Source organism: Oratosquilla oratoria, chromosome 32, assembly GCF_046742065.1.
Source record: "Oratosquilla oratoria isolate Oo_2021 chromosome 32, ASM4674206v1, whole genome shotgun sequence".
Lineage (NCBI taxonomy): Eukaryota > Metazoa > Arthropoda > Malacostraca > Stomatopoda > Squillidae > Oratosquilla > Oratosquilla oratoria.
The window spans coordinates 49,759,384-49,785,293 of NC_134808.1; the positions used below are offsets into that span (position 1 = coordinate 49,759,384).

The 25,910-nt window shown below is 36.9% G+C and overlaps 1 protein-coding gene across 3 annotated transcripts in view; it reads left to right on the top strand.

Annotated features, from left to right (window-relative positions):
• The window catches only part of Dlg5 (MAGUK family member discs large 5), a 451,629-nt gene that overhangs the window by 355,281 nt on the left and 70,438 nt on the right, over positions 1–25,910 (top strand). For all 3 annotated transcript variants that reach the window (XM_076172266.1, XM_076172267.1, XM_076172268.1), the window contains one exon: positions 2,438–2,592. In XM_076172266.1, coding sequence (XP_076028381.1) covers positions 2,438–2,592 — 155 coding nt within the window. The remainder of the gene's footprint in view (positions 1–2,437; positions 2,593–25,910) is intronic.

Below are 25,910 nucleotides of genomic sequence, written 5' to 3' on the forward strand. Positions count from 1 at the left end.
ATACAGGCACTCCTACAGTCCTTTGGCACTTTACCCTCCCAAAGACACACATTAAAAAACTTCACTAGCCAGTCCACTATTACTGTATCTTCCTTCTTCAGGCACTCCACATAACTTCCATCTAACTTAGGTGCCATACCTGCTCTCATCAATTTCAATACTACTTGCACCTAATTTTTACTTGTTTCTCCTTCATTTTCCTCTTAATCCACCAGCATTTTCTAAGCACCTACTGCTACCATCAATTCCTCCCTATCCTTCTCCACATTTAACAACTGTCTATAATTTATCCTTCTTCCACATACCACATCCTCTTCTGTTAACATCTGTCCACCTGTGCCTCTTGCCTTTTCTGCTCTGCTTGAATCATCTCCCCTTCCTCTTAATTTCCTCCCAAAAATATATTTTTTGTTACTTTAAAAAAATTCTGTTCTCCATCATTTTATATCTGTTCTCCTTTTTGCTAACTTTGTCGTATGTTTTGCTTCTCTTTTTTCTTTGTACCTCTCATGTGTTTTTCTTGTCCTATTTTGCAAGAAATATTTGAGTGGTCTCTACTATTATCTTCCTCACTTCATCATCCCACCACTCACAACCCTTCCTTCAGTTCCCTCCCCCTTATTCCACATACCATATTTGCACACCTTGTCACTCCCTCCTTGAAATACCCTCAATCCTCTTCTATTCTTACCTCTAGTCAATCCTTCACCACCTCCCACTCTTCTCTCAGCTTCTCCTTATAATCCTGCATCTTTCTCTTCTCATTTAAGAAGTTTACTCTATGCACCTCTTAAACTGCCTTTTTCCTCTTTCTCCACTTATCCGTCCCTCTACATATCTTCCACCAAAAAATTATCTGATATTCCCCCAGTCTCCCCCTAAGGACATGGACATCCAGAACTCTTCCTAGTCTTCTCCAGGATACCATTACATAGTCCATTAATGCCTTATCAACCACCCTTGCATCCACCACCCTCTCCCATGTGTACTTATGCTTGACTTTTTCTTAAACACTGTATTAGCTATCATCAACTCTACTATGATTTTAACAGGGCACTCCAAATTTCCCAACCACTCCATCTGTTAGTTCATGCCCTACTCAACCATTGAGATCTCCCAATACCACTACATTGACATTCCCCCAAAACTCTCTTAGCACTCATTTAAATCTACCCAAAAAGCCTCCTTTTCCTCTACACTCTTCTCACTGTCATGCCCACCCGTACTTACAAAGACCCAAATCTCCCCTTCCAGTTTCACCTTTATACACATTAACCTTAAAGATAATTCCCTCTGCTCCATAATGTACTTCCCTGTCTGCTCACTTATTATTAGAGCCACCCCCTCCTTCCATTATTCTCTCCTCACTCCTGACACCCTCCTCACGAAACTCCCAAACTCAAAATCACCCCTCCCTTTTAACTTGGTTTCACTTAATGCCAACACATCCATCTTCCTTCTCACCAACATACTTCCTATCTCTTCTATTTTACTCTCATTTGTACCATACCCACACACATCAAAACTCCCAAATCTTAGGATTCTGGTTGGATATCTCTCAGACCCTCTCATACCTTGACTTCATATAGGATATGGTTACAAAGAGCAAGATACCTAGTCCCATCACTCTATCCCACCTCAGCTCCCTTTTATAACCTGCATGGGAATTTTGGTGGCAGAATTCTTTCTTCCCCCTAAACAGGGGACAGAAGCAAAAAATGGAAATATATACACAAACCAGCAGTACAAGAGTTTCAGGAGGGGACAGCATAATGGAGGGACAGTCACAGTACAATAAAGTAGCATTTTCCTAGGAGTAGAAATTTTCTCTAACAGAGACAAAATATGTGACTGGTTCATAAGGGCACCTCATATTGTCCTCAAAGCATTGGTTGCATGCTACTGAGCAATTTATACTGCACAACATGCAGGCAGTACTTGAGTTTGAGGTATATATGTATATGTACATATAGACTATGTAATATATGTATGTTTTTATATAATATATATGTATGTATATATATATATATATATGTATATGTATTCACTATAAACCCACTGTCGGAGAGATAATAACGAAAGTACAGGGAAACTGTATATTTCGACTATCTGTAGTCCTCTTCAGCAGAATGCTTACATGAAGTTATCTGTTACCTGCTGAAGAGGACTACAGATAGTAGTCGAAATATACAGTTTCCCTGTATTTTCCGTTATTATTTCTCTGATAGTGGGTTTATAGTGAACTTTTACAAATGTGTTATAACATACCAATTTCCAATATATATATATATATATAGTATAGACAGAATTGTGTATATATATATATATATATATATATATATATATATATATATATATATATACATATACATGAATATGTATATATTCACATAAAGTCATGATTTTTATTCATTTATCTATTTATTTATTCTTGCAGAGAGATGACATTGAAAGAAGGAACAGATGTGGGGTCCAGTGTACATGACATGTACTCAAAAGCACAGAAAGAGAGACTCGATAACTTAGATCAAGCCAACCAGGAAATAGACAGACTAAGAAAGCAGATAGAAAAATTACAGAATGAATTACAAGGTTAGTTGGCTCCTAGATACAAGTAGCCATAATTTTTGCTTAGGTTTTGTTACACAAATTCACATTTTTTAAGAGATTGATATACCTTAGAGTAGGATCAGCTATGGTATTTCATTGCACTGAATGTTTATTTTCTTTAAATTTAAAAGAATAAAGGGGTAGGTAAGTGGCTAGAATGCAAGTAAGTAAAACATGTACAGCAGCAGTAGTCCTCAGTTAACACATCCCTTTTACTTTAATAGACTATAATTCAGATTGCGGTTTCCTTTATATTTTAAGTTATGGTATCTTCTTTGTTTAGATGTTAATTTGATACTTGAGTCATTAAAACATCACTGTATATGTGTGTGTGTGTGTATATGTATTTACCTAGTTGTAATTTACAGGATAAGAGCTATGCTCTTGAGGTCCCAGCTCTGCATCTTTATGCTCCAATTTAGTTTTAAATTTGCTCATGCTATTTAACTGTATTATAACTTATTTTATTTCATGTATCAATGCTTCAATATAAAAAGCTGTATTTTGTAATGTCCTTCTAACACCTTGTCTTTTTCAGTTTCATCCTGTGTCTTTTTGTATTTGTTTGATCCCTCAATTTAGTTGTTTTTTCTATGATGTTTATCACTTTCATGGATCTGAACATTGCTATCATATCACTTTCTCTCTCCATCTCTTGCTTTCTCTCGCTCTCTCTCTATCAATCTATCTCTCTCTCTAAATGTTGGCAGCTCCAGTCAATTTAGTCTTTGCTTTATCAGCTAGGCCTGGAACTATTTTGGATGCTGATCTTTGAATTTTCTCAATTTTCATTATATTTTTCCTTTTTGAGTGGTGACCATACAACTGTGGCATATTTATGGGGTGCATCATTTATTTATTTTATCTATTATTATTTTTTTTTAATCATATACTGGTCCATGTAGTAGAGTGCAGTTCCATTCTTATTATCATTGGCAATTTGTAAGTCCCCTGATGGTTGAATTGATATATTTTTATGGTGACAAATGTTTCATAACTACCACTCCCAGGTCCTCTTCCTTCACACTTCTCTGTTCAGAGGAGAGAGCCATGGATTGTCTGATCATTATATGGTGGAAGGGAAATTGAGAGTGGAGGAGGTCAAATGGAGAAAGAAGAAAAGGAAGGAAGGGAGAAAGGTGAACGAGGTAAAAAAGAAAGAATACCAGGTGAAGGTGAAAGGAGTTTGTGATGTAGTGATAGATAAAGGAGAAATGGAAGTAGATGAAGAATGGTTATGTTTCAAAGAGAAAATACTAAAATGAAACAAAATGGTATGTGAGATGAGAATAATGGGACAGAACAGAATCAGTGAATGGTTGGATGAAGAGGTAAGGGTGGTGGTGGTAGCAAAAGTTAAATGAACATATAAGGAATGGATACAAATAAGAAATGAGGAAACATAATAGTTATACAAAAAGGAGGGTGGAAGCAAAGTGCAAGGTGGAGGAGGCCAAGAGGAGTCCATGTGAGGTGGGGTAGCTCTTCGATGGAGAATTTTGGAAAGAATAATAAAAATGGTGAGGGAAACTAATTGGATTGAGATCAATCAGTCTGCTGCCACATTCTCATATGCACAAAATTTTATAGCTCCTAGGTAACTGGCACCAGCCACCAGGACTGCATCTCCTTACAGAGGTGGGGATTGTATGAGGCTTTGGGGGTCTTCTCCACTGGGGTCTCCCTCCCTTAGTCGGGAAGCATTGGGATCTTCCCTGTGGAAGTCGCCTCTACTGAGTTGGTGGCACTGCTGCTTGCCAGCATGTCATGTAGCACCATGGGCAGTGAGGAGTGGGTGAAAGATGCACATGGACAGATTTTAACCTCTTCCATATGATCACACCTACATAGGCATCATGGGTGTGAGTGGGTATACTAGGATGCCAGCATTGGCGTCTTGATTATATTTATTTTGTAGTTACACCTGAGTTACCCTCAACTTCTTTGAACTGGCTTGGCCACGTTTTCTGTGTTTATTATTACTCAGGGTGAAAGAGAACGAGTAAAACAGCAGTGACTTTATATTTTAAAACTCGAGTATTGTGATGCATCATCGTACATAAGGCATCCAATCCTGCATGAAAGAATTTGACTCATGTTGAAGAGGTTAATGGAAGTAAAGGTGGTGAGTGGAAGATAGGAAGAATATTTAAAAAATTGGTGAATGTGGCAGTGGGAGATGCCAGGAGAAGGTATTGGAAAAAGAGAATGATAAGGCAGTAGCAAAAGAGGAGATACAAAGTTCATTGAAATAGATAAAAACTGGTTAAACATCTGATTTGGATAGTTTTGATGTGTAATGTTTGACAAAAGAAGGAGTAGGTAGTGGAGGCCTGGTGAGATTGTAGATTGTGTGCCTCAGAGAAGGAAGTATTAATTGGTTGGAGGAGTGTATGTATAAATCCACTATACAAAGGAAAAAGGGACAAGTATAAGTGTAGTAGTTTTAGAGAGATCAATCTGCCTTTTTTAAATGTAGTTTGTAAAGTGTATTAAAGGGTATTGAAAGTATTAGGAAGAGGAAAAAGGGAGTATCGATCAATCTTTTGCCCCAGATCTCATTTGCAGGAGACCCAAGGTAACCAGCAACAGCCACATAATTTATGGAAGGAAGAAATATTGGGTCTGAGTGTGGTTAGAGTGGGGCAGTGCAAGATGAGGTGGTCTGTGTTGTCCATGTGATGGTTACATCTGGGATGATTTGTTTCTGTGGCTAGGCCTTTTCTGTTAAAATCTGCTCAGTAGCATGCAGTTGATACTTTAGGGTCTATATGGGGCATGCCTACGGACCAGAGCTACACATCATTTTATGTTAGAGGAAATCTCTATTCATAGAGAAATAATACTAGTTTATTATACTGCAACTCTCCCTCCATTATGCTGTCCCCCAACACTACCATTTTTCTGAATATACATTTCCATTTTTGCCAAACCCTGTTGTAGGGAAGAAAGAATACTACTTCCAAATGTTCCCATATTAGTCATAAAAGGCAACTAAAGGGGATGGAGGATAATACTAGGCATCCTACTATCTATAGTCCCAAAGGGGACATTTCTGTGAGAAGTCAACACATAAGAGGGTTTGGGAGGAGTTGTCCAACCAAAATCCTAAGGTTTAGGGCTTTTAATGTGTGTAGGTATGGTATGGATGACAGTATAATGGAAGAAATAGGCAGTATGTTTTTGAGAAGAAAAATTGATGTGTTGGCATTTAGTGAAACTTGAGTTGAAAGGGAGGGGTGATTTTGAGTTTGGGAGTGTTGTGGGGAGAGCATCAGGAGTGAAGAGAGGATGAGGGAGAGAAGGGGTGGCTATACAATTGAAGAGTTGGGCAAGTTTGTGGTGAAGTGGGAAGTTTCTTCAAGGTTAATGTGGATGAAGTTGAAACTGGGAAGGGAGATGTGGGTCTTTGTTAGTACATATGGGCCTGGTATTAAGAAGAGTGCAGGGGAAAGGGAAGCTTTTTTGATAGATTTAAATGAGTGTATAGAGTGTTTAGTGAGAAATGTCAATGTAGTGGTATTGGGAGATCTCAGTACTAGAGTAGGAGATGAACCAATTGACAGAGTGGTTATGAAGTGTTGAGTGCCAGGAAAAAATTGTAGTGGAGGGTTGATGGTGGAGTGTCTAGAAAGAGAGTTGACAATAATACAATGTTTAGGAAAAGAGTCGAGCATAAATACACATGGGAGAGGGTGGTGGATGGAAGGGTGGTAGATAGGGCTTTAATGGACCATATAGTGGTACCCAGGAGAAAACTAGAAAGGGTTTTAGGTGTACATTTTGGTTTCTGTATGCTGTTGTCCAATTTGAGTTGTTTTGGTGCATGCTGTTATTATTCTCGGTGCTCCATTCTGTAAAGTTTGTAAATAGTTTGTGTTTGTCTTTCTCAATGTTTTGAACCATTCTGTGGAGGCTTAGCTAAGGACTCTTCTTATTATTTGCTCAAAGATTGTTATTAGAAATTTTTCATATTGTTCCAAGTCAGTGCTTGCAGTGGATGTAAGTAATTTTGGTTTCTTGTTGATTTTTATGTGGATGAGGAAATGAAGGAGGTGAATGAGGGTGTTAGGGATGGGTCTGGAATTAGTGAGTCCGATTGGAGGGGAGACGAAGGTGAGCTTGTTGTTTGCAGATGACAATGTGCTTGTAGTCAAGTATGAAGATAGACTGGTGGAATTTAAGGTTGTTTGAGAGGAGAAAGCTGAAATCAATCTGTTGGCCCATGTCACTCCTGCAGGAGACTCATGGTTCCCAGGTAACTATAACTGGCATTAGCTACTGGATTAGTCCACCAGTAATTTCAGCAAGAAATGTTGTGTTGTTTCAGTAGTACCAGGGCAGGACAGTGTAGGATGTTCAATGTTTGCTGTGTGATGGTGTAGTTTGCTTCTGTGGCCAAGTCTGTTCTATGTTGATAATGTTTAAGTGCTGGATGGTGACCTGAATGCAGTCATGCTGGTGTCATTCATACTGCTCTAGGAACTTTTTTTCAGCATTGTCTCAAGGGGTTTGCAGTAGTAGATAGTTGATGGTTGGTCCTGAAGTGCTCTTTATGTGATCTAAATATTTGTCTTTTTGGTATGAATATGTTGTGGTGCAGATGGTAAGTTGTGATACATGAATAGTTTACTTTTTTTTGTGTGTGTGTTTGCTTGTGTTATGTAATGAAATAGGTGGGTAGGATTGAGAGCTTTGGCATAGAACTGTGTGTGTGGATGTTCTATTGGTCTAGTTTTGGTGCATGTTATTATATTTAATGGATTATTTTGACAGTTTGTAAGGTGTTTTTCTAATTGTTGGGAACCATATTGTGGAGGCATAGTTATGTGTTATTCTCATGAATGGCTTCTAGATGGTGATCAGAGTTTAGCTTTGTTGACCAAAGTCCATACTTGTAAGTAATCTTAGTATATTGATTTTTTGTTGGTTTTCACTGTCAGGTCTTTGACATGTGGGCTGAAGGACATGTGAACATAAAAAATTAGGCCTATTGATAGTTCTTTGATTCATGGTTGTTTTGGATGAGCAATTACTAATGATTTGTGAGTGAAAACCTCCATTCTATTTTGTATAAGCCACTGTTCTAGTGTTTCAGGGTAAGTGTGAGTATTTATAGTAGCTGTTTTGTAGTTACTCTGTTGGAATATAATCTTTAGGTTATCTGCCTTGGTGAGCATATTAGTGGTATGCTCTGGATGTGGTGTGATATCCTATGGGACTCCATTGCACAGTCATTTTGTCCCAGATATGTCGCTGTTTTTGGGAGTGGCATCTGTACCTATATTTAATGCATCTTGTGTAAAGAGTAGACTGTATGAAGAGATGGTTGTATCTATATCACTGTGTGGGTACTTACAATATAAGCCTGAAGAGTTTTATGAGGATGAAATAAGAGTAAGAAATAAGGTGAGGGGAAGAGTGGAGGTGGAAAGGGAGCTGGCAAATAGGCTAGATGAAAGAATATTGGAATTTTTTGGGCGGATAGAAAGACCTGGGAGGAAAAGGGGAAGGTCATTGGAGTCTGAGGAAGATTAACAAGTATAAGGAACAATTGTCCATGTGCAGAAGGACATTTGTCCATTTCTGATGGATAAAATCATGAGAGAAAATAAAAGGTGTGGAGGGCAACTAAGGATAGCTATCCAAGATTTTGTTTGCAATTGGAAGCAAAGGAATTAGATGAGGTAAAATGTTGAACTTGCCTCAGTTTTGTTCAGTTGTGGTGGATCCATGGATATGGCTGCTTGCAAACATTTTCACTGGATTTTATTGGGCTTGTGAACCAGTCGTTCTGCCTTTTCCCATTCCATCAGGTGGTTGCTACTGTTCCTGTGTGTAACACAGACATTGGTGGTGATATGGCTAACACACCAATGTTCTTGGATGCAGGTTTTTTTGGTCACATGCTTTTTCCCCAACATAGAATCCCAAGCATAGAATTTTATAGATACCAGATCTGAGAACAACAGTACCACCGCCAAATAGCATAGGTGAGAGTATTGCTCCCTGGAAGACACCAGTGTATAGTCTTGGTGTCCCAGAAATTTTTTTGTTTTGGGCGAACCAACTTTTTCCCTGAAGCATCTTCTTGATACCAATTGTTTCATTGGCTTGGATATTGTGGGTAGTAGTGAGATTGGGTTTTCAGGATGTTTTGTGAGTTCTTATCTAGATGGTTTGGATTTTGTTGATCTTGTTGTGTTGAAGATATCAGTTCTCTTACGCCTGTAGGGCCATTGTGGATGTTTAGATTTTGTCTGGGCCTTCAACATGGGATTTTTAAAAATTTCTTAATGGCCCCTTCTTAATCTATTCATAAAGGTGTCTGGTTTGATTTTCCATATTTCTTTTATTATTTTATTATTTTCTGGTGTTAGGGGCTTGAAGCTTGTTTTAGAGAAATGCATGTAGATGATGTTGCACTGCTCTTTTGGTGATGGTATTTTCCCTTGTCTTGTACCAACTGCTTCTGGATGGGGTGGGTGTAGGTGAATTTTGACTTTTTGTGGTTTTTTACATATCTCCAAAATTTGCCATTATTTATTCTTCCATATATTTGTTTGTTTTTCCCAGTTTTCCTTCTAGCTATTGTTGATTAGTTTTGTGATTTTTTTTTGTTTAGTTGTTTTACCTGTTCTTTTTCTTGTTCTGTTAGATTGTGTCTAGTTTATTCCTTTTTCTCTCTAAAGTGGCTGTGCAAAATATATAATTAAGGTTGTATTTTTCATAGAGCCCCTGTGAATTCTCCCATTCTTGCCATATGGATGGTAATTACTATTTCATCCATTGCTCCATCTAGGTATAGGTACTGGTCCTTTTGTATGTGTGTGTGTGTGTATATATATATTTATATACATACAATTTATGAATATTCACTTGTATGTGGGTTTTATTTTCTCATCTAGTTATATGGTAATCTTTATTGAGAAAATATTTGTATGGTTTCCCATGTAGTTTCTGTTTGAAGGGAGGGTGTGTTTACCTAATTTTAATATACAGGAAAGAAGCAACGCTTGTTGGGGCCTGTCTCCTATTTTCTAATTTTCTAACGTACCAAGACTCAGGTTCATATTTAGATTTGAACCCATGTTTGAGCTTTGGCTATATCACCTTTTAAGCTATTCCAAGTATTTATACATCTATATGGTAACTGCATTTCTTCACATCCTTTCATTATGTGGTCTTTTTTAATGTACTTCCATGACCTTATAAAGCCCTCCCGTCTTGAATCAGATCTCTTCTATCAATGCAATCTATCCCCTTTAGTGACCTGAACACTGTAATTATGTCACCTCTTTCTCTTCCATCTTTCAAAGTTGGCAGACACAGTACATTTTAGTCTGTCTTCGTATGGTTTATCTGCCAGGCTGGGGGCCAGTTTTTGTTGCTGCCCTTTGTATTCTCTCAATCTTACTTATATTGTTCATTACTGACGCATATTCCAGTCTTGGACATATCAGGGTTTCATTGAGTTTTTTCACCTCTTCATCCATATAATGGAATGCCACTTTAATTTTGTGCAGTAGTCCATATCTCTCCCACAATCCTGCTGATATGTCTGTCAGGTGACAGATTATTATCTTTTATCAAGACTTCCAAATCTTTCTCATCTTTTGCTTTTGTAATGTGTTCACTTCCCAAAGGAATAGTTTAAGGATGGCCTTTTGCCACTATTGCCCATTTCCAGTACTTTGCATTTTTTGGTATTGAGCTTCATTTCACATTCTTGGCTCCTTGCAAAAATTGTATGTAGTTTTTTTGGCAATGTTCAACCGTTCCCTTCATTTTTCATTCTATGATATTTGTGTCATCTGCAAACATGTTGCCATAGCTTGTTCCTTCCATCATGTCATTAACATAGACAAGAAATGTTATTGGTGCAAGCATTGAACCTTGTGGTACTCCACTTGTTACTCCTCATCTTGACATCTTGTCCTTTATTACTGTCCATATATTTTTTCTTCAAAAAAATCTTTAATCCAATCTAATAACCAATAGTTTGCCTATCAGTCCTCCAACATGCTCCATTTTCCACATAAGTTTAGTGTGAGGTACATCAAATGCCTTCTCTAGGTTCAGGTACATGTAGTCCACCCATCCCTCTGTCTTGCAACATATCAATCACTCTTGAGTAAAAGCTTAAAAGGTTCAACACACATGACCTCCCAGATGTAAAGCCAAACTGACTTTCAGAATGTTCATCTTTTCACACAATTTCACATAATTTCACTGTTTTGCTGGTTAGTGACACTGGCCTATAATTTGATGGTGTCTCCTTGTTTCCACCTTTGTGAATTGGCACCACATTAGTCCTTCTCCAATCAAATGGCACTATGCCTTCTTTGAATATACAATAAGACTGTTAAGCTTGTGCACCAGTTGTTCCTAACACACTTTTAAGTATCCAGTTTGAGGTCCCATCAGATCATAAAGCTTTTGTCCAGTTGACCATTGATAAACCTGTGAAACCATTATTTCATCTTTGCACTTATCTACAACACCTCTTTCAAGATTACTTTCCTCCTGTTGGAATCTTGTAGAGTAGCTGGTTTGCAATCTTTTGTTTTATTGTTTCTTCTTTTCCTTCATTTTCTCCTGCCTTGTAGATGCAATCTCACACCTTTTATTGAACCAGACTTGTTTCAGCTTCCTCCACTAATCTTTGGCACAAATTTTTTCACTCCCAGGTTGTAAATGTCCAGAAAGCTTTCATATTTCCTTATTCCTGTGGTATTCATGAATTCCTTGCACTTAGCTTCTTCAAAGAAATTTTTCAACCCTAAGTAATCTGCCATCCCAAAATTGAGCCTCCCTTGCCTATGAGATTCATTCCATGGTTCTATTTCCTCATCTTCCAGCAGAAATTAAGTTGTTACCAAGTCACCTTTTCCCACGGGGTAAAGGTGGTTCAAAGATATGATGATGTCAGGCTCTTTGGGAATGTTATCTTCTCTTATCTGAGTCACTTCCTGTATCCACTGGGTCATTGTGTTCCCCATTGCTATAATCTGTGTATATCCCCAGGAATCTGCCTTGCTGCTTGCTTCCCATTTCTCCCGTTTGAACTCATTGTAATTAAAATCTCCAATAAGGCCTAAAATGTTACTTTTTTTATCATTTTCTTTAGGAGGAGAATTGTGTCCATTAACCTTTCTTGATAGTGTCATTCCAAATTCTTGTCATGAGGGGGACATGTGCCATCATGAAGTTTCTTTTGTTCTAATCTTTAATTCTTAAGTTTCAGGTGGGTTGCTTCAGCCTTGCTTTCACTCAGATTTCCTTCTTCCACTATTATGTCAATTCTCATTCAACCTCCCACACCTTCTATCTTTTCTGCATCTTCTCCAGGAGGTGCACCTGTTGTTCCCAAATTATAGATTAAATTATTCCATGAGTTTTGGCTCCTAAACACAAAATATCACCTCAGTAATCCTCAAATAACCATTTATCTCCAACATGGCTGATAGTAATTTTTTTTTTCTTCTTCTTCGAGAAACCATTTCCTCACATTCTTCTCGAGAACTTGTTAATGGCAGGGGGAATGCTATTTATCTTCCATCCACAATTCCTTTTGGACTTTGGCATCCTCAAAGGGCTTCCATGTCTCTGCATGTTCCTCTTCATTTGCACCTTTCCTGTTCCAAATATTTTTTAACTCTTCCTCTCATGCTATCCTCCAAGACATATATATTAATGCCTTTGTTTGCTTTGGCTTGCAACTTGTATTTCATTTTCACTGGACATGAGCTATTTCCATTGTATTGATCTCTCCTAAACATATTATCACTCTTATCTGGTACATCTGAATCATTCCCCAGAATCCTTTTCATGACACACCTTCCATGAAACATGGCACCTTCTTGCCATCCAAAGGGTATGACACATCTAGTCTTGTCAGTAATATCTCTGACAAGTGATTCTCTCTATTTAATTATATGTACATATATATTATTATTTATTGATTTTATTATTATTATTATTATTCTCTTTTCTGCTGCTCCATGATCTCTTGAAAGGTTACTCTATCCCTCTTATCCTCATTTGCTGTTGACGTGGCCTCGCTCATTTCCATGGTGTTAAGAGGAGTTTTCCTCTCTTGTCAAAGTTTCAGTTTCCTTTTTAAGTGTAGCAATCTCTGCTTTCTCAGTCAGGCTTCTTTCATATTCTTGGTCATGCTCTCACTCTAGGTCATGTAATCTTGACTCATGGGAAGAAAGTAAACCTCTGAATTACTGCAATTCAATTACAGTTTCACTTACCTCATAGAAGAGTTGTATCCATCTTGAAACCTATATTTTTTCTTCTAGTTTGTTACTAGCACCACATTGATCAATTTCATCAACAGAGCCATTGTTTATTGGAAACCATTGAAATTTGTAATTTGTAGTGCAAGTACAACAAAAAATTTCCTATCACGAGCAATGTTGGAGATGAAAAAATCACTAATTTGCCTCCCTGACACCTTCCCAAATTTGGAACCAGCAATTTTATGCCTCTACAGTGACCCTGAATAGTGTTGCTTCCCCCCCCCTATCCAATCAGTTTGCAAATATTTCCATCTGGTTGCCTTTATAAGGCTAAAACTCGGAATGTTGATGTCGGTTTTTGCATGTGCATGAATGTATATATATAAATATATATATATATATGTATACATATATAAATAAAATATATATATATAATAAATGTATATATAAATATATATGTAAATATATATATATATATATATATATATATATATATATATATATATATACATACATACATATATACATATACCATATATACTCATGTATAAGCTGACATATATGTAGTGCAACCCCCAAATTGTTTGGTAAAAAGAACTGATTTTTTCATATACCTTGTGTATATTGCAACCCCAGCTTTTGAACATTAATAGTAAGCCTATCATAGCCAAATATTGCAATGCTAGGTATTATTTTGGACATATTTTATAGCAAATAAATTGTCTTCATTCTGTTTTGTACAAGATACCCCAAAATGGTCAGAAATTTGCATGCATCTTTGTTAACAAGTGTTTCCATTGCTGAGGTGTTGCCTTTCTAATAATAATCCTGTTGTCAGGATTAGCAGTACATATATGCCTTATCTCTAATTCTTTACCATTATTCTATTTTCCTGTTTTCCAAAAATTATTTGCAATAACATATTGGTATCTTACTTCCTATATATTTTGAACAGAAATGCAGTATAAAAATAAAGTGACATATATGATACCTTATAAGACACACTTAAAAAAAAAAAATAATAATAATAATATTGTAATAATAATAATAATAATAATCTCATAAAATCAGCTTGTTTCTCATAAGGCCAAAATTCAGCTTTGAGGTAGCTATTGGCAAGTACAGGTACTCCTCGTTTAACGACCTACTCGGTTAGCGACGATGCGGAGTTACGACGGGCTTTATGACAGACGTTTAACGTAAATCTCCTGAAGTTACAACGTCGTGTACGATGATTAAGTTGGCTGAGGCAAATTTGTATGATGTTATAATTGAACTTGTACGGTGGATATTAGCTGTGAGGTAAAGTGTTCTGAAGCTTAGGTCTATATTACCATCCTGCAAGCTGCAAAAATTACCTGGGGTACAGTATATACCGGTAGTGGTAAATTTTTAGTTTCGACCATGGGCGCAATATAGCAATAGAAAATTAATTATTAATTTTGTAAATTATAATGTATCAAAGTAATATGCAATTTTGTGAGCAGAAAAAAAAAAAAGGTGCTAAAACAAATTTCGTAAGTAACGAAGTCATGTCAGACGAATGGTACACCATGTTTGTTATGATAGATGCCGATGTCGAAGAAATATAAGGATGATGAATTTGTCTAACCTAAACTAAACTAACCTAACCTGTGTTTGATAAATCATTACCTGCAAATTAAATGTCATCTGGCTCGTCCTCGTTGTCGTCGTCGTGAGAGATGTTGGCAGACGACAAGATGGCGTCTCAATCCTATGCTACCAACTTCGTTCATTAGCATATTTTCTTGTAGCATGGTATTTTTTACTTTCATTTCCGCCCACAAAATTGCATATTACGTTGATACATTTTAATTTACAAAATTAATAATTAATTATCTATTGCTATATTGCGCCCATGGTCAAAACTAAAAAAATACCCCGGTATTCAATATGGAATGTCAGCATACGTGGATTTGGTCATATACGGTAATTTCAGGAACCTAACCACTGTAAATATACAGTAAATAAAGCTTTAATGTACTGTATAAAAGAAAGAAAATACACGAAAATAAAGATACATGTATTGCTGGACATTGTACATACAGTACATGTACGTATATGTATACACTTTCTCTTAACGACCAATTTGGTTAACGACGGCACGCTGGTCCCAATTGTCGTCGTTAAACGAGGAGTGGTTGTATATGTCAACAGTGGCCCTTTATTCTAACTCAAAATATTTTTGCACATGTATACAAAGTGGTGATCATTTCTACACCACAACCTCCCACACCCGCGGTAATAATGTATAACGAATTGTACTGACTGGCAAGTCATACGAAATAACACCAGTCAGGGAAAAATTGACAACAAATGTATGCATGTACTAAAACAATGCCTGCCCAAATTGAGATGCATCTCATAAACCAGTGTGTCTTATAAGCCATCAAATGCAGTACGTGGGAAACCAATACCTTAGCAGTGTAAACACATTTGAACAAAGGTGCATGCAGATTGGAGAAAGGGAAAAGAAAAATCATCAAATCTTCATTTATACAAGATTTTTGTAGATTATAAGTGGTACACATGATGAATGAAGTCCAGATATTCATGTGGCAAAAGAAAAAAAAGAATGAGGCTATGGTAGGCTGGTTAAAGGAGCTTACTGGTACTTTTAAGGTACTGTGTGACTGTAGGCATACCAATTAAGTTACAGTGACCAAAAAATGCATGAATTTTAACACATTTAATAATGTTACCTATGTATAGTGCAAAAAGCCCCCCCCCCTTTTTATAGTAAAAAAGTTATATAAATCTCGCACTATACATTCATCTTCAGAGGTTACAATGTTGAAATTGTTTGATACCAACTTAATGGAAACATGTTGTGCAACCATATGGTGAGGTGGTCCACTCCTAGTGCACCACATGTTTCCATTTTAAGTCAGGATAAAACAAATTCATCATTGTAGTCCCTGAAAATAAACCCCAGACAGGGTTTGAAACAAGGGGATTAAAGTACCTGTTTCAGAGTCTGGTGTATTTCGCTTGTACCATAAATATATACTATAAACTTGCACCATAGATGGTTAAATGCACACAGTGGGCACATGTGGCAGAGAAGACCAACACTAGTTAGAGAAGATAATTTCTATGCCACCTATCTTCAAAACCCATTAGCAACCCTCATCTCTATTTAGAAGTGTAGTGTCACTCTGAGGAGCAGACAGTCTCAGGACTAAGCTCTTATCAACTTTGAGAGTATTTCTTCCACTAGGGAAAACTGAAAACTTGTGACTACTTCCATTAATACTAAAAGCCAGGGACATAGAAACAATCCTACAAAGACTGCAGTCCAAAAGAGATCTATGAAAGAACCTGAGGACTTTTGCCAACCACTATGGTACTGAGAGTCCAGCATGAAACTTGTGCTAACAATCATTAGTATATGAGAGTAAACTTAACAGTAAAAGACAGTTCATTATATTGCTCCTTCAAAATAATATTTTGGGAATTGTGACAAAAGTGGTGGCATAGTCTAAATATATGAAAATTATATTGGATTTTGTGATACACATTAAGTGTAGTGTGGGGAGTGAAAGATTAGAAGAGTAGGTATTTCTTTTTGCAGACAACTATTTCACATATCAAATTTTGTTCTATACTGCAACTAATTTCCAAGAACCATATTTTCATGGTTTAATATTCTTATACCTGATTACACAATTTAGTTATATCAATACTTGTCATAATTTTGTAATACCTTTTAAATGATTACTCTGTTTTACTTGGTGTCCAAATTCTTGATAGGGAAATTTTCATTTTATCTTGGCATTATTTCTGTATTGTAATTACTATTGTTGTTATTACTGCATTATGCAATCATCCATCTGAAGTAGGGTTACAGTGCAGCAAACTGAACTAAATGGAAATTGGTTCAGGATCTTTCATGTGTGAAGCATTATTATGGAACTGTTTGGTTCTATTGCATTTGTTGATGCCAATTTTAACACTTAGTTTCTTTCATTCATTTGGCACCTATGATATACCTTGCATACATTGGAATTGTGTTTATGGTGTAAAACATGCTGCTGCTGTATAGTGTGAGCCATTTGTATAACATATGGTACATAGAATGTTGGTAGAATAATGTACCCATCATATTTGTTCATAGTGGTTAAAAGACTTTGGCTCTGTGTCTGCATTGAATGGAGGTTATCGTAATGGAAGTGAAATCGTTGACACTATAGATTAAGGTGTATTTCCTTTGTTGATTTGCAGATTTTATAAACTTATTTACATGTTTTGTTGTGCAATCTATAATAATGCTGTTTAACTGACTATGTTATTGCTTTCCTTTTCTTTGCAAGACATGCGTAGGATTATTCCACTTTCGACTCGGACCTCCCAAGACTCATCCTAAGTCTTTGATTCCACTCCTTCCCCTTTGGTTTCTCTTTCTTATATTGGATATTTATTTTGGTAGTAAAGCTTATTCCATTTTCATGTATTGTAGCTTTTCTTTTTATGACCCTAATTCTTATACTCCAGTGGTGATCCAAATTCTTCTTCCTATTTCCTCTTTGTCTTTCTCCCTATAAGAACTTAAACATGGAATACAAGTAGCAGGTAATTGATTTTTTTTTTTATGTGCTTGATGTCTGATGCATGCATTGATAATGCTATTCATGGATCAGTGTAGATAGGTGTTAATGTATATGGGACACAGTGTGGATGAATATTTATGTGGATGCATGTGTGTACTTACTTATTTTATTATTATTATTTGTTTATTTATTTATTACTTTTAATGTCTCTCTATTTGTTTTCATCTTTAACTTCCTCACATAATATTGTAAATTGAAATTCACAATTATAGTGCATATTAAATCAGCTGGTATTCCAATTCATTTATGAACTCCCCTGTTTGTATACTGTATATTTTTGTGTTTTTTAACCATTTCTTATGCAGTTTACAGTTGTGTCTCTGATATTTCCTGTAGAATGTAGTTTTCTTCTATAAATTCTTTACCCAAATGGAAATATACACTGTGATCATAGCTCCTTTCTTAGCTCGGGTGTTTTTAATCCCAGCCTCTAATCATGACACCAGAGTCAAGCCCTGTAGCCCTTGAGTCCATTATATGTTGGTTCATTGTACCATTTTTGTTAAATTCAATTTGTGTGAGGTTTATTCTGCTGTAATATATTAAAAATTTGTTTAACCTGTAAATGTCTTATGTTGGGTGCTAGGAGACTTGTCATTTGCTTTCAGTTGTTTTGTCTTGTGTCATAAAGCCCATCTCCTTAGGTCTATCCCTTCACATTTCTTTTGAAACAGTTACATTTCATCCATGTGTATTGATCTAATTTTGATATATAGGACAGAAGTTATACTCTTGAGATCACATCTTTTTGTTTTCTTCAGCTATCATACTTAGGTTTTTAATCACATGTAGATTTAGTTTGGGCATTATGAGCTTCTAAGCTTCAAGAGGTAATGCACCTGAATGGAAAGGTGTATTTGACGTCATCTCATACCTAGAGACCTGTGTTAGTTTAACTTATTCCGTTTAATGTCCCGAACACCAACTCGCCACTTAACCTTCTCTCATAATAATACTGATGACCCACTTTCGGAGAAGAATAAGCAAAAGTATAAAGATCTATATATTTCGATCACTAACTGTGATCCTCTTCAGCAGATCTTTATACTTTCGGTTATTCTTCTGCAAAAGTGGGTCATCAGTATTATTTTACAAATGTGCTACAACATAACTTTGTTCTCTCATAATGTATTTTATCTTCAAGGCTATGAACCATGGTTGCTGCTCTTTGTATTCTCTCAAACTTGTTTATATCCTTCACCTTATGCAGAGACCACAGCGCTGCTGTGTAAAATCTAAAGGGGGTTAGGTATTTTTTTTCTAATTATTTTAATTTTTTTCATCCATCTTTTCATTCATGTAATGATTTTTTTTTATTTTTATCATTAGTCTCTGTTCCACAAACAATTTTGCTATGTCTTTGGAATCTCTCTCTTCTTTCTTTTGCTTTTGTAATGGGTAGTTACCCCATTGAGAGTTAACTGAAGGTTTTTCTCATTCTCTCTTTTCATGCCTTTATTTTAATTATTATTATTTTCTTTTTTACTTGTACTCCATTGCAATACTATGCACATTTTGGCATTGAAATTAATGCTTTATGGTTGGCTCCATGCATATATATTGGCAAGATCTCAACATTTTGTATACCTCATTCTAGTATTATCTATAAATGTATATGTTATACCTGTAATCATGTCATTGACATATCTCAAAAATAAAAATTATTCCTGTGGGGTTCCACTGCTCAATTTTCTCTGTCCTGACATCTGATTTTTCAGTACTGTTCTCACGTACTAGTCTATCAAGAAATACTTTGTTTGATGGATGTGTGTGCATAGTTCATGGGTTTAGAGCATATGGAGTAAATGTAAGGGCCTGTATTGGTTTCTGTGTTGCCAACTAATAGGAGATTTCCCTAGTTGTGTTATACAGGAAGGGAGCTATGCTCGTGGTGACCCGTCTTAGTATCTTTCAGCATCAAGTTCTTTCTTAAAATCTTGAATAGTGTTTGCACACACTGTTTCCTTATCTTATTCATTCCAGGTATCCACCACTCTATGTGAGAAGCTATTCTTTTTCAGATCTCTTCTATAATTATTCTTTTAGAGTTTCTTATTATGTCCTCTTGTTTTTCTGTTGTCCCATTTTAATAAATCATCTCTTTCTAGGATTTTCAATCCTTTCATGATTCTATAAATAGTCACTATATCTTTTCTTTCTCTTCTTTGTTCCAGAGTTGGTAGTTCCAATTTGGACAATCTTTGTCCGTATGTTAATTTGGAAAGAGTGGGTACCAACTTTGTCGTTGCTCTTTGTATTCTTTCTAATTTCTTTATATTCTTTTTAGTAATGGGTGTCCATAGTGTTGCTGCGTACTCAAGTTTTAGTCTTATTAATGTAACTAATATTTTCTTAATAATTTCCTCATCCAAATAGTCAAATGCCACTTTCATTGACCTTAATAGGTTGAAGGTTTCTCCTTCTTATGTGAAAAAAACAAGAGTACTTAATAAGAAATGAAGATAGTTGAGAGGTGTGTAGAAAAGAGAAATGAGCAACTCTGGTCCAGTCTGAATTCTGTGCCTCATTGAAGAGGTGGGGGTATCTTGTGTTCATTTGATGTCTTGGGGTGAAGGCTTCCTTTCTTCACTATCTTGACAAACAGTGCAGATGCTTGTAAACTACTAAGTATTTCAGCGGCTTTGACCCATTGTTTTTCGCTCATATTTCCGAAATAACCATACACATCAGCATGATATATTAGCACAGCTTAATTCACACCCTGCCCTAATTTTTTATGTTATAGTGTATTCACAAGTGTATTTATGGTGTTTACTCTTGACATCAAATGTCTCGCAGCCGACACCCATGAAGTAAATCGAACAAGTGAAGTTGTGACGTCATCACAAACTACCTCGTGTATCCCATCCTCCTCCCCTTACGTCCTTCCTCCCCATTTCCTCCTTCCTCCCCATTTCCTCCCTCCTCCTCTTCCTCCTCCTCCTCCTCCTCCTCTCTCTCTCTCTCTCTCTCTCTCTCTCTCTCTCTCTCTCTCTCTCTCTCTCTCTAAAAAACAAACAAAAAAAAACATGTAATAATAATTGAATACCATGCACCCGGAGAGGGAATTCAATAACAAGTTTATACATATGATGGATAGGGAAATTATGATATTAACTGGACATGCATTTTATTTCATTCCATACCACTATGGATAAACAGTTCATCCTCGTTATCGCTGTCCATGGTGATGATGACGGGTTCCACACTTTCATGTATGTTGTCCGATGACCAGTACTCTTCTTCGAACGATCTGGGCCTTCTCACAGCACCCGTCCACACCTCCTTGGTTGCGATAAGCTTTGCCTCCTGGAGCCGCGCTTGCAGGTCTGCCCAAGTGAACCTCTGCAACGCTGAATGCACGTGTTGCTTCATGCAGCCCCTCACTTGTTCGATGGTGTTTAATTCTGGATGAGCTGGTGGCAAACGGATGACCTCATGATCCCATGATCGTATAATTTCGTCAACTGTGTAGTGTGGCTCAGGCTGGTTCTCCCTGCAGATCAGTAGCAACTCAGGGTGCGTAGCATGTGGTGGGAATGGTAGGCTGTGGCACTCCAACCATTTTACGATCTCCGCTTTTCTTGTGGTAGTGGTGGGGTAACAGGATATAGGAGGTAGTTTGTGATGACGTCACAACTTCACTTGTTCGATTTACTTCATGGGTGTTGGCTACGACACACTTGATATCAAGAGTAAACGCCGTAATTAAATACACTTGTGAATGCACTATAACGTCAAAAATTAGGGCAGGGTGTGAATTAGGCTGTGCTAATGTATCTTGCTGATGTGAATGGTTATTTCGGAAATATGAGCAAAAAACGATGGGTCAAAGCTGCTGAAATACTTAGTAGACACTGCATCATCAATATGAGTATCAATAGTTGTTGTTTGGAGCATGTGTTGGTCTTGAGAAGGTATTTGACTTGGTGGACTGTAGGATCATCTGCAGATCCTTGAGGTTGCCTTGGGGATTATAAACATGATGTCTGGCATACACTCTGGGATGGAGGGTGCTGTGAAATATGGAGGAGGCATGTGCTGCTTCTTTGCTGTTAATTTGGGAGTGAAGCAATAGTGCATCCTCACCACAGCACATTTCAACACTTGCATGGACTGGACATTGGAAAGAGTTGTCCATCAGTGTCATGGTGGAGCATCAAGTGGTAATACTAAGGTCACTGATCTTGTCTTTGCTGATGATGCTGTACTTTTTCTGGAGTTGTTGAAAGTCTTGGTTGCAGCCCTTCAGCCATGAGGTGAGACTCCTTGGACTCCAGGTCTCCTTGGCCAAGACCAAGGTCCCAGAATTTGTGGGATTACTGGAAGACAGTTCAATCTGCCCATACGTGTGGTAAGGACATTGAAGTCTCTGAAAATTTCACATACCTTGATGGTGTAGTACATAAAAGTGGCAGTTCATTTCAAAAAGTACTCTGAAGGATTGGCATTACCCATGGTATTATGGATTTGTTCAACCAGATTATATGGTTGAACGGGCTAGGGCATCATTACTCCCGGTGAAGGTCAAGATGATGACAGTTCGAATCCTGCTCAGGGTGACTTTAATTAAGGGCATAGTTCATTAAATTCCATGCTACACAGTCCACTGTAAGGAGCACTGCCCAAGCCTCTCAAAATGTACTAATTTCTATGACCTATTGATCCAGTCATTTGCTATGGCTTAAAACCCAAACTTGCATCCCTTTTTGTTTATACCTAACCCAAATGCTTCTTCCATCTGTTCATATATATTGGAGTCCCTTCTCATAACTGTGCATGTGTTTATTTACCAAATTGTAATATACAGGATAGGAGCTATGCTTACAATGTCCTGTCTGAAGGCTGTGGGTCCTCTGCAAGAGATATCAGAAGCAGCAAATTGATCAATTGCCATATCTCTGTTCTCCAGTTACAAAAATTTGCTTTAAAATCATGTATGTTGTCTATTTTTTTACTTTCCTTTTCTCTCTTTTTCCCTTCAACTTAATGCCTCTGTATGACAATGTCTCTTTAATGCCCTCCAAGCATTTCATTGTCCAAATTTTCTTGCTGTGTCCTCTTGATTTTTTTTTTCCCCTCCACACCTTTTATCATTCTGTTGATAGAAATTATGTTGCCACTTTTCTTCCAGTGTAGGCAATCCCAGTTTATTTACTCTTTCATTGGCCATTCTGTCAACTAGACAAGGGACCATTTTAGTTGCCATCCTTTGTAGTCTCTGATTATCTTGTATCTTTCCTTTTTGTGTGGGGGACCATACCACTGCCAACTAATCTAATTTAGGACATATAGATTTTTTTTTTTAGATTATCCATAACCAAGATTTCCACAACCCTTTCCCACTTGGTGTTTGTAAATGTTCAATTTCCCTTTCACACACACACTTATTATATTTATTTTTTTTACTGCAGGCTTTTATCACAAATCTTTCTAGTTAATCCTGTGGGAAATTTCAGTCTTCAGCATTTTCTATGAAAGGGTGGCATAACTATTAGTTCCATCCTTCATGTCTATGCCATATACAAGGAACATGATTGGTGCCAGAATTGAACCTAGTGGGACTCCACTAACCACTTCTTCAGTCCAACATCTTATCCACAATTGCTCCCATTGGGGTCTTTGTATTCCAACTTCCACATTAGTCTTCTTTGAACTACCGTATATGCTGGTGTATAAATCAACATTTGAAACCTAAAATCATCTCTCCAAAACCAGGGGCTGACTTGTATGCCGAATATAAAATGTGAACCTTTACCACTGAGTGGTAAAGAAGTGAAACTGCTTGCCCAACACTTTTTGCACATTAACAATCAATAAGTGCAGACGCAGGTGATTCTCCTAGATAAGCCTTTTACAGGCAAAGCCAGGTGAAAATATTTGCCACCTGAGTGGTTGGGGGTTAGCAACACAATCCAGGGTTGTAGTTAAGGCAATAACCTTGCTGGTTCCAGCTTAGAAGAACCAGGGAGGGAAAATAGTAATTTTTCATCTCTGAAGTCACTCATGAGAGGAAAGAAAATGTCAAAATTAATCTTAGTTTATTTACAATATAAAGTGTTAGTTTTTTAAACCTTAATAATGGCCTGGGGAAATGGTTCTACAATGTTTTGGGGGTCGTCTTATGCAGTGAAAATAGGTTTAAATTTGAATTATACCTCAGAATTTTAGGGGTTGACTTATGTGCCAGATCAACTTGTACACTGGAATATATGGTACCTTATCATTAGCCTTCATCAGATCCAAATATATATCATTTATCTAATCTATCTCGCAGTACATCAACTGCTCGTAAAAACATATATTTGAAAAAAAGTAATTTCTCTGAAGCTGAACTGGTTATATCAAAATGTTCAGCACTAGATATTTTGTCCAATTCTCTCGCAGTACTGGATTATCATTTTAGTCAAGGACACAGGTTAGTAATATTGGGATTCCTCCTTATTTGTTGTTTCTTAGTAAAATGGAACACTTAAGGGGCACTCTTTTGTAGTCTAGTGAACAAAACATCAAAACAATTGTTTTCTGCATTCTTTTGGTATCAAGAAACCAGTGATGAATATCTGCTATTGGTGATCTTGTAAGATAAATATCAGAATAATTTGTGCTGCCCATCTTCAAAATCTGTCTGCAGCCTTACCTTTATCTTATGATGTTGCCTTAGAGGGGATAACACTCAGTCTTAAGATTGGCCCATGACCTCTGTCAATTTTACCTCCATTTACCCTAACTGTTCACATAAAGAAAGCTGACAAATAAGAACTTCCTTCCTATTACCATAAGCTGGGGACATAGAAACTATTCCATAGTAGCACAACACGGATAATAAGAAAAAAAAAGTTTTTCCAGAAATGTCACTGGGAAGGCCTGAGGAATGTTGCCAACCACAGGATTCTTTTGGGATTCCAGGCAATACTGTTATTATTATTATGTAATTGTTGTTTGAAAATCCAGATCCAAATTGCATCTAGTCCTGGAGTCCTCACAATGAGGGTCTTCAGTTATCCTCTCCTATATTTAACAAATTATAATTTGCAGGAAAAGAGTTACACTTACAAGGTACACTTCTCTGACAAACTTGCTCAAAATTAATTTATGATTTTTCCCTCTTTCCTCTTTAAGTTTTAGATATTCGTTTGTATAGAAACCTTTGAGATGAAGTGTTTCAGAAGTATGGTTGGTGTTATGAGGATGGTGGTGAGTAGGAGAGTGGAGATGGAAATGTAGCTGGCAGATAGGATAGATGGAAAAATACTGTGATGGTTTGGGTACATAAGAATAATAATTGAAGAAAGATTAGCAAAAAGGGTGTGGAAGGTAGATGTGAATGGAGTGAACCTGAGGCATAAACCAAGAATGAGATGGATGGCCGGAGGAGTGAATGGCACTTCAAATAAAAGGGGACTGTTGAGGAGGGAAAAGAGAGGATAAGAAATAAATGTGAGTGGAGAAAGGTTGTTCAGTTTTTGTACGAGGGGACTAGAAAGGAAGGTTGCCATGTCAATGAAGTGGTGGGCCATGCTGTGGATGTGATCTATCTTGCATTGCTTTTGACCCTTCATCCACAAGGTCCCAAGAAAAAAGGTAAATAGGTGATGAGTGGAAGTGAGATGGGTAGGGATGGGTATATGCCTTGCTTGGCTACCTCCATTATAAAGAAGGAATAAGCCTATTGTGTATGTAGATATATATCCAGTTCAGTATGATGATGCCTACGTAGGGATCATGTGTGAGTGGGTACATGAGGATGCCAGTGTTGGCGTTTTGATTATATATATATATATATATTTTTTTTATACGTGAGTTACCTCTGGATTCTGTGAACTGGTTTGATCACATTTTCTGTGTTTATAATTACTCAGAGTAAAAGAGAACTAGTAATACAGTAGTGACTTTATATTTTATAATACAAGTAATGTAATGCAATGTACATATGGCAGCCAATGCTGTGTGCAAGAATTTGACTTGTATTGAAGTGGATATATGTATATTTAAATAATACAATTACAAAAGCAAAAGAGGAGAAAGATTTGGGAGTGATGATAAAAGCCAACCTTCCATGTGACAGACATATCAGCAGGATTGTGGGAGAGACATATGGACTACTCCAGAAGATTTAGTGGCGTTTCACTATATGGATGAAAAGAGGGTGAACTAATGGAAACCCTGATCCATCCAAGACTGGAATATGTGTCATTAGTATGGTCCCCACACAGAGTAAAGGACATAAGCAAGATTTAAAGTATACAAAGGTCAGCAACCAAACTGGTCCCCTGCCTGGTAGATAAACCATATCAGGGAAGACTAAAAGTACTGGGTCTGCCAACTTTGACAGATCAAAAAGGAAGAGGTGATTGATTACAGTATTCAGGTCACTTAAAAGAACAGATTGCATTGACAGAAGAGATCTGATTAAAGA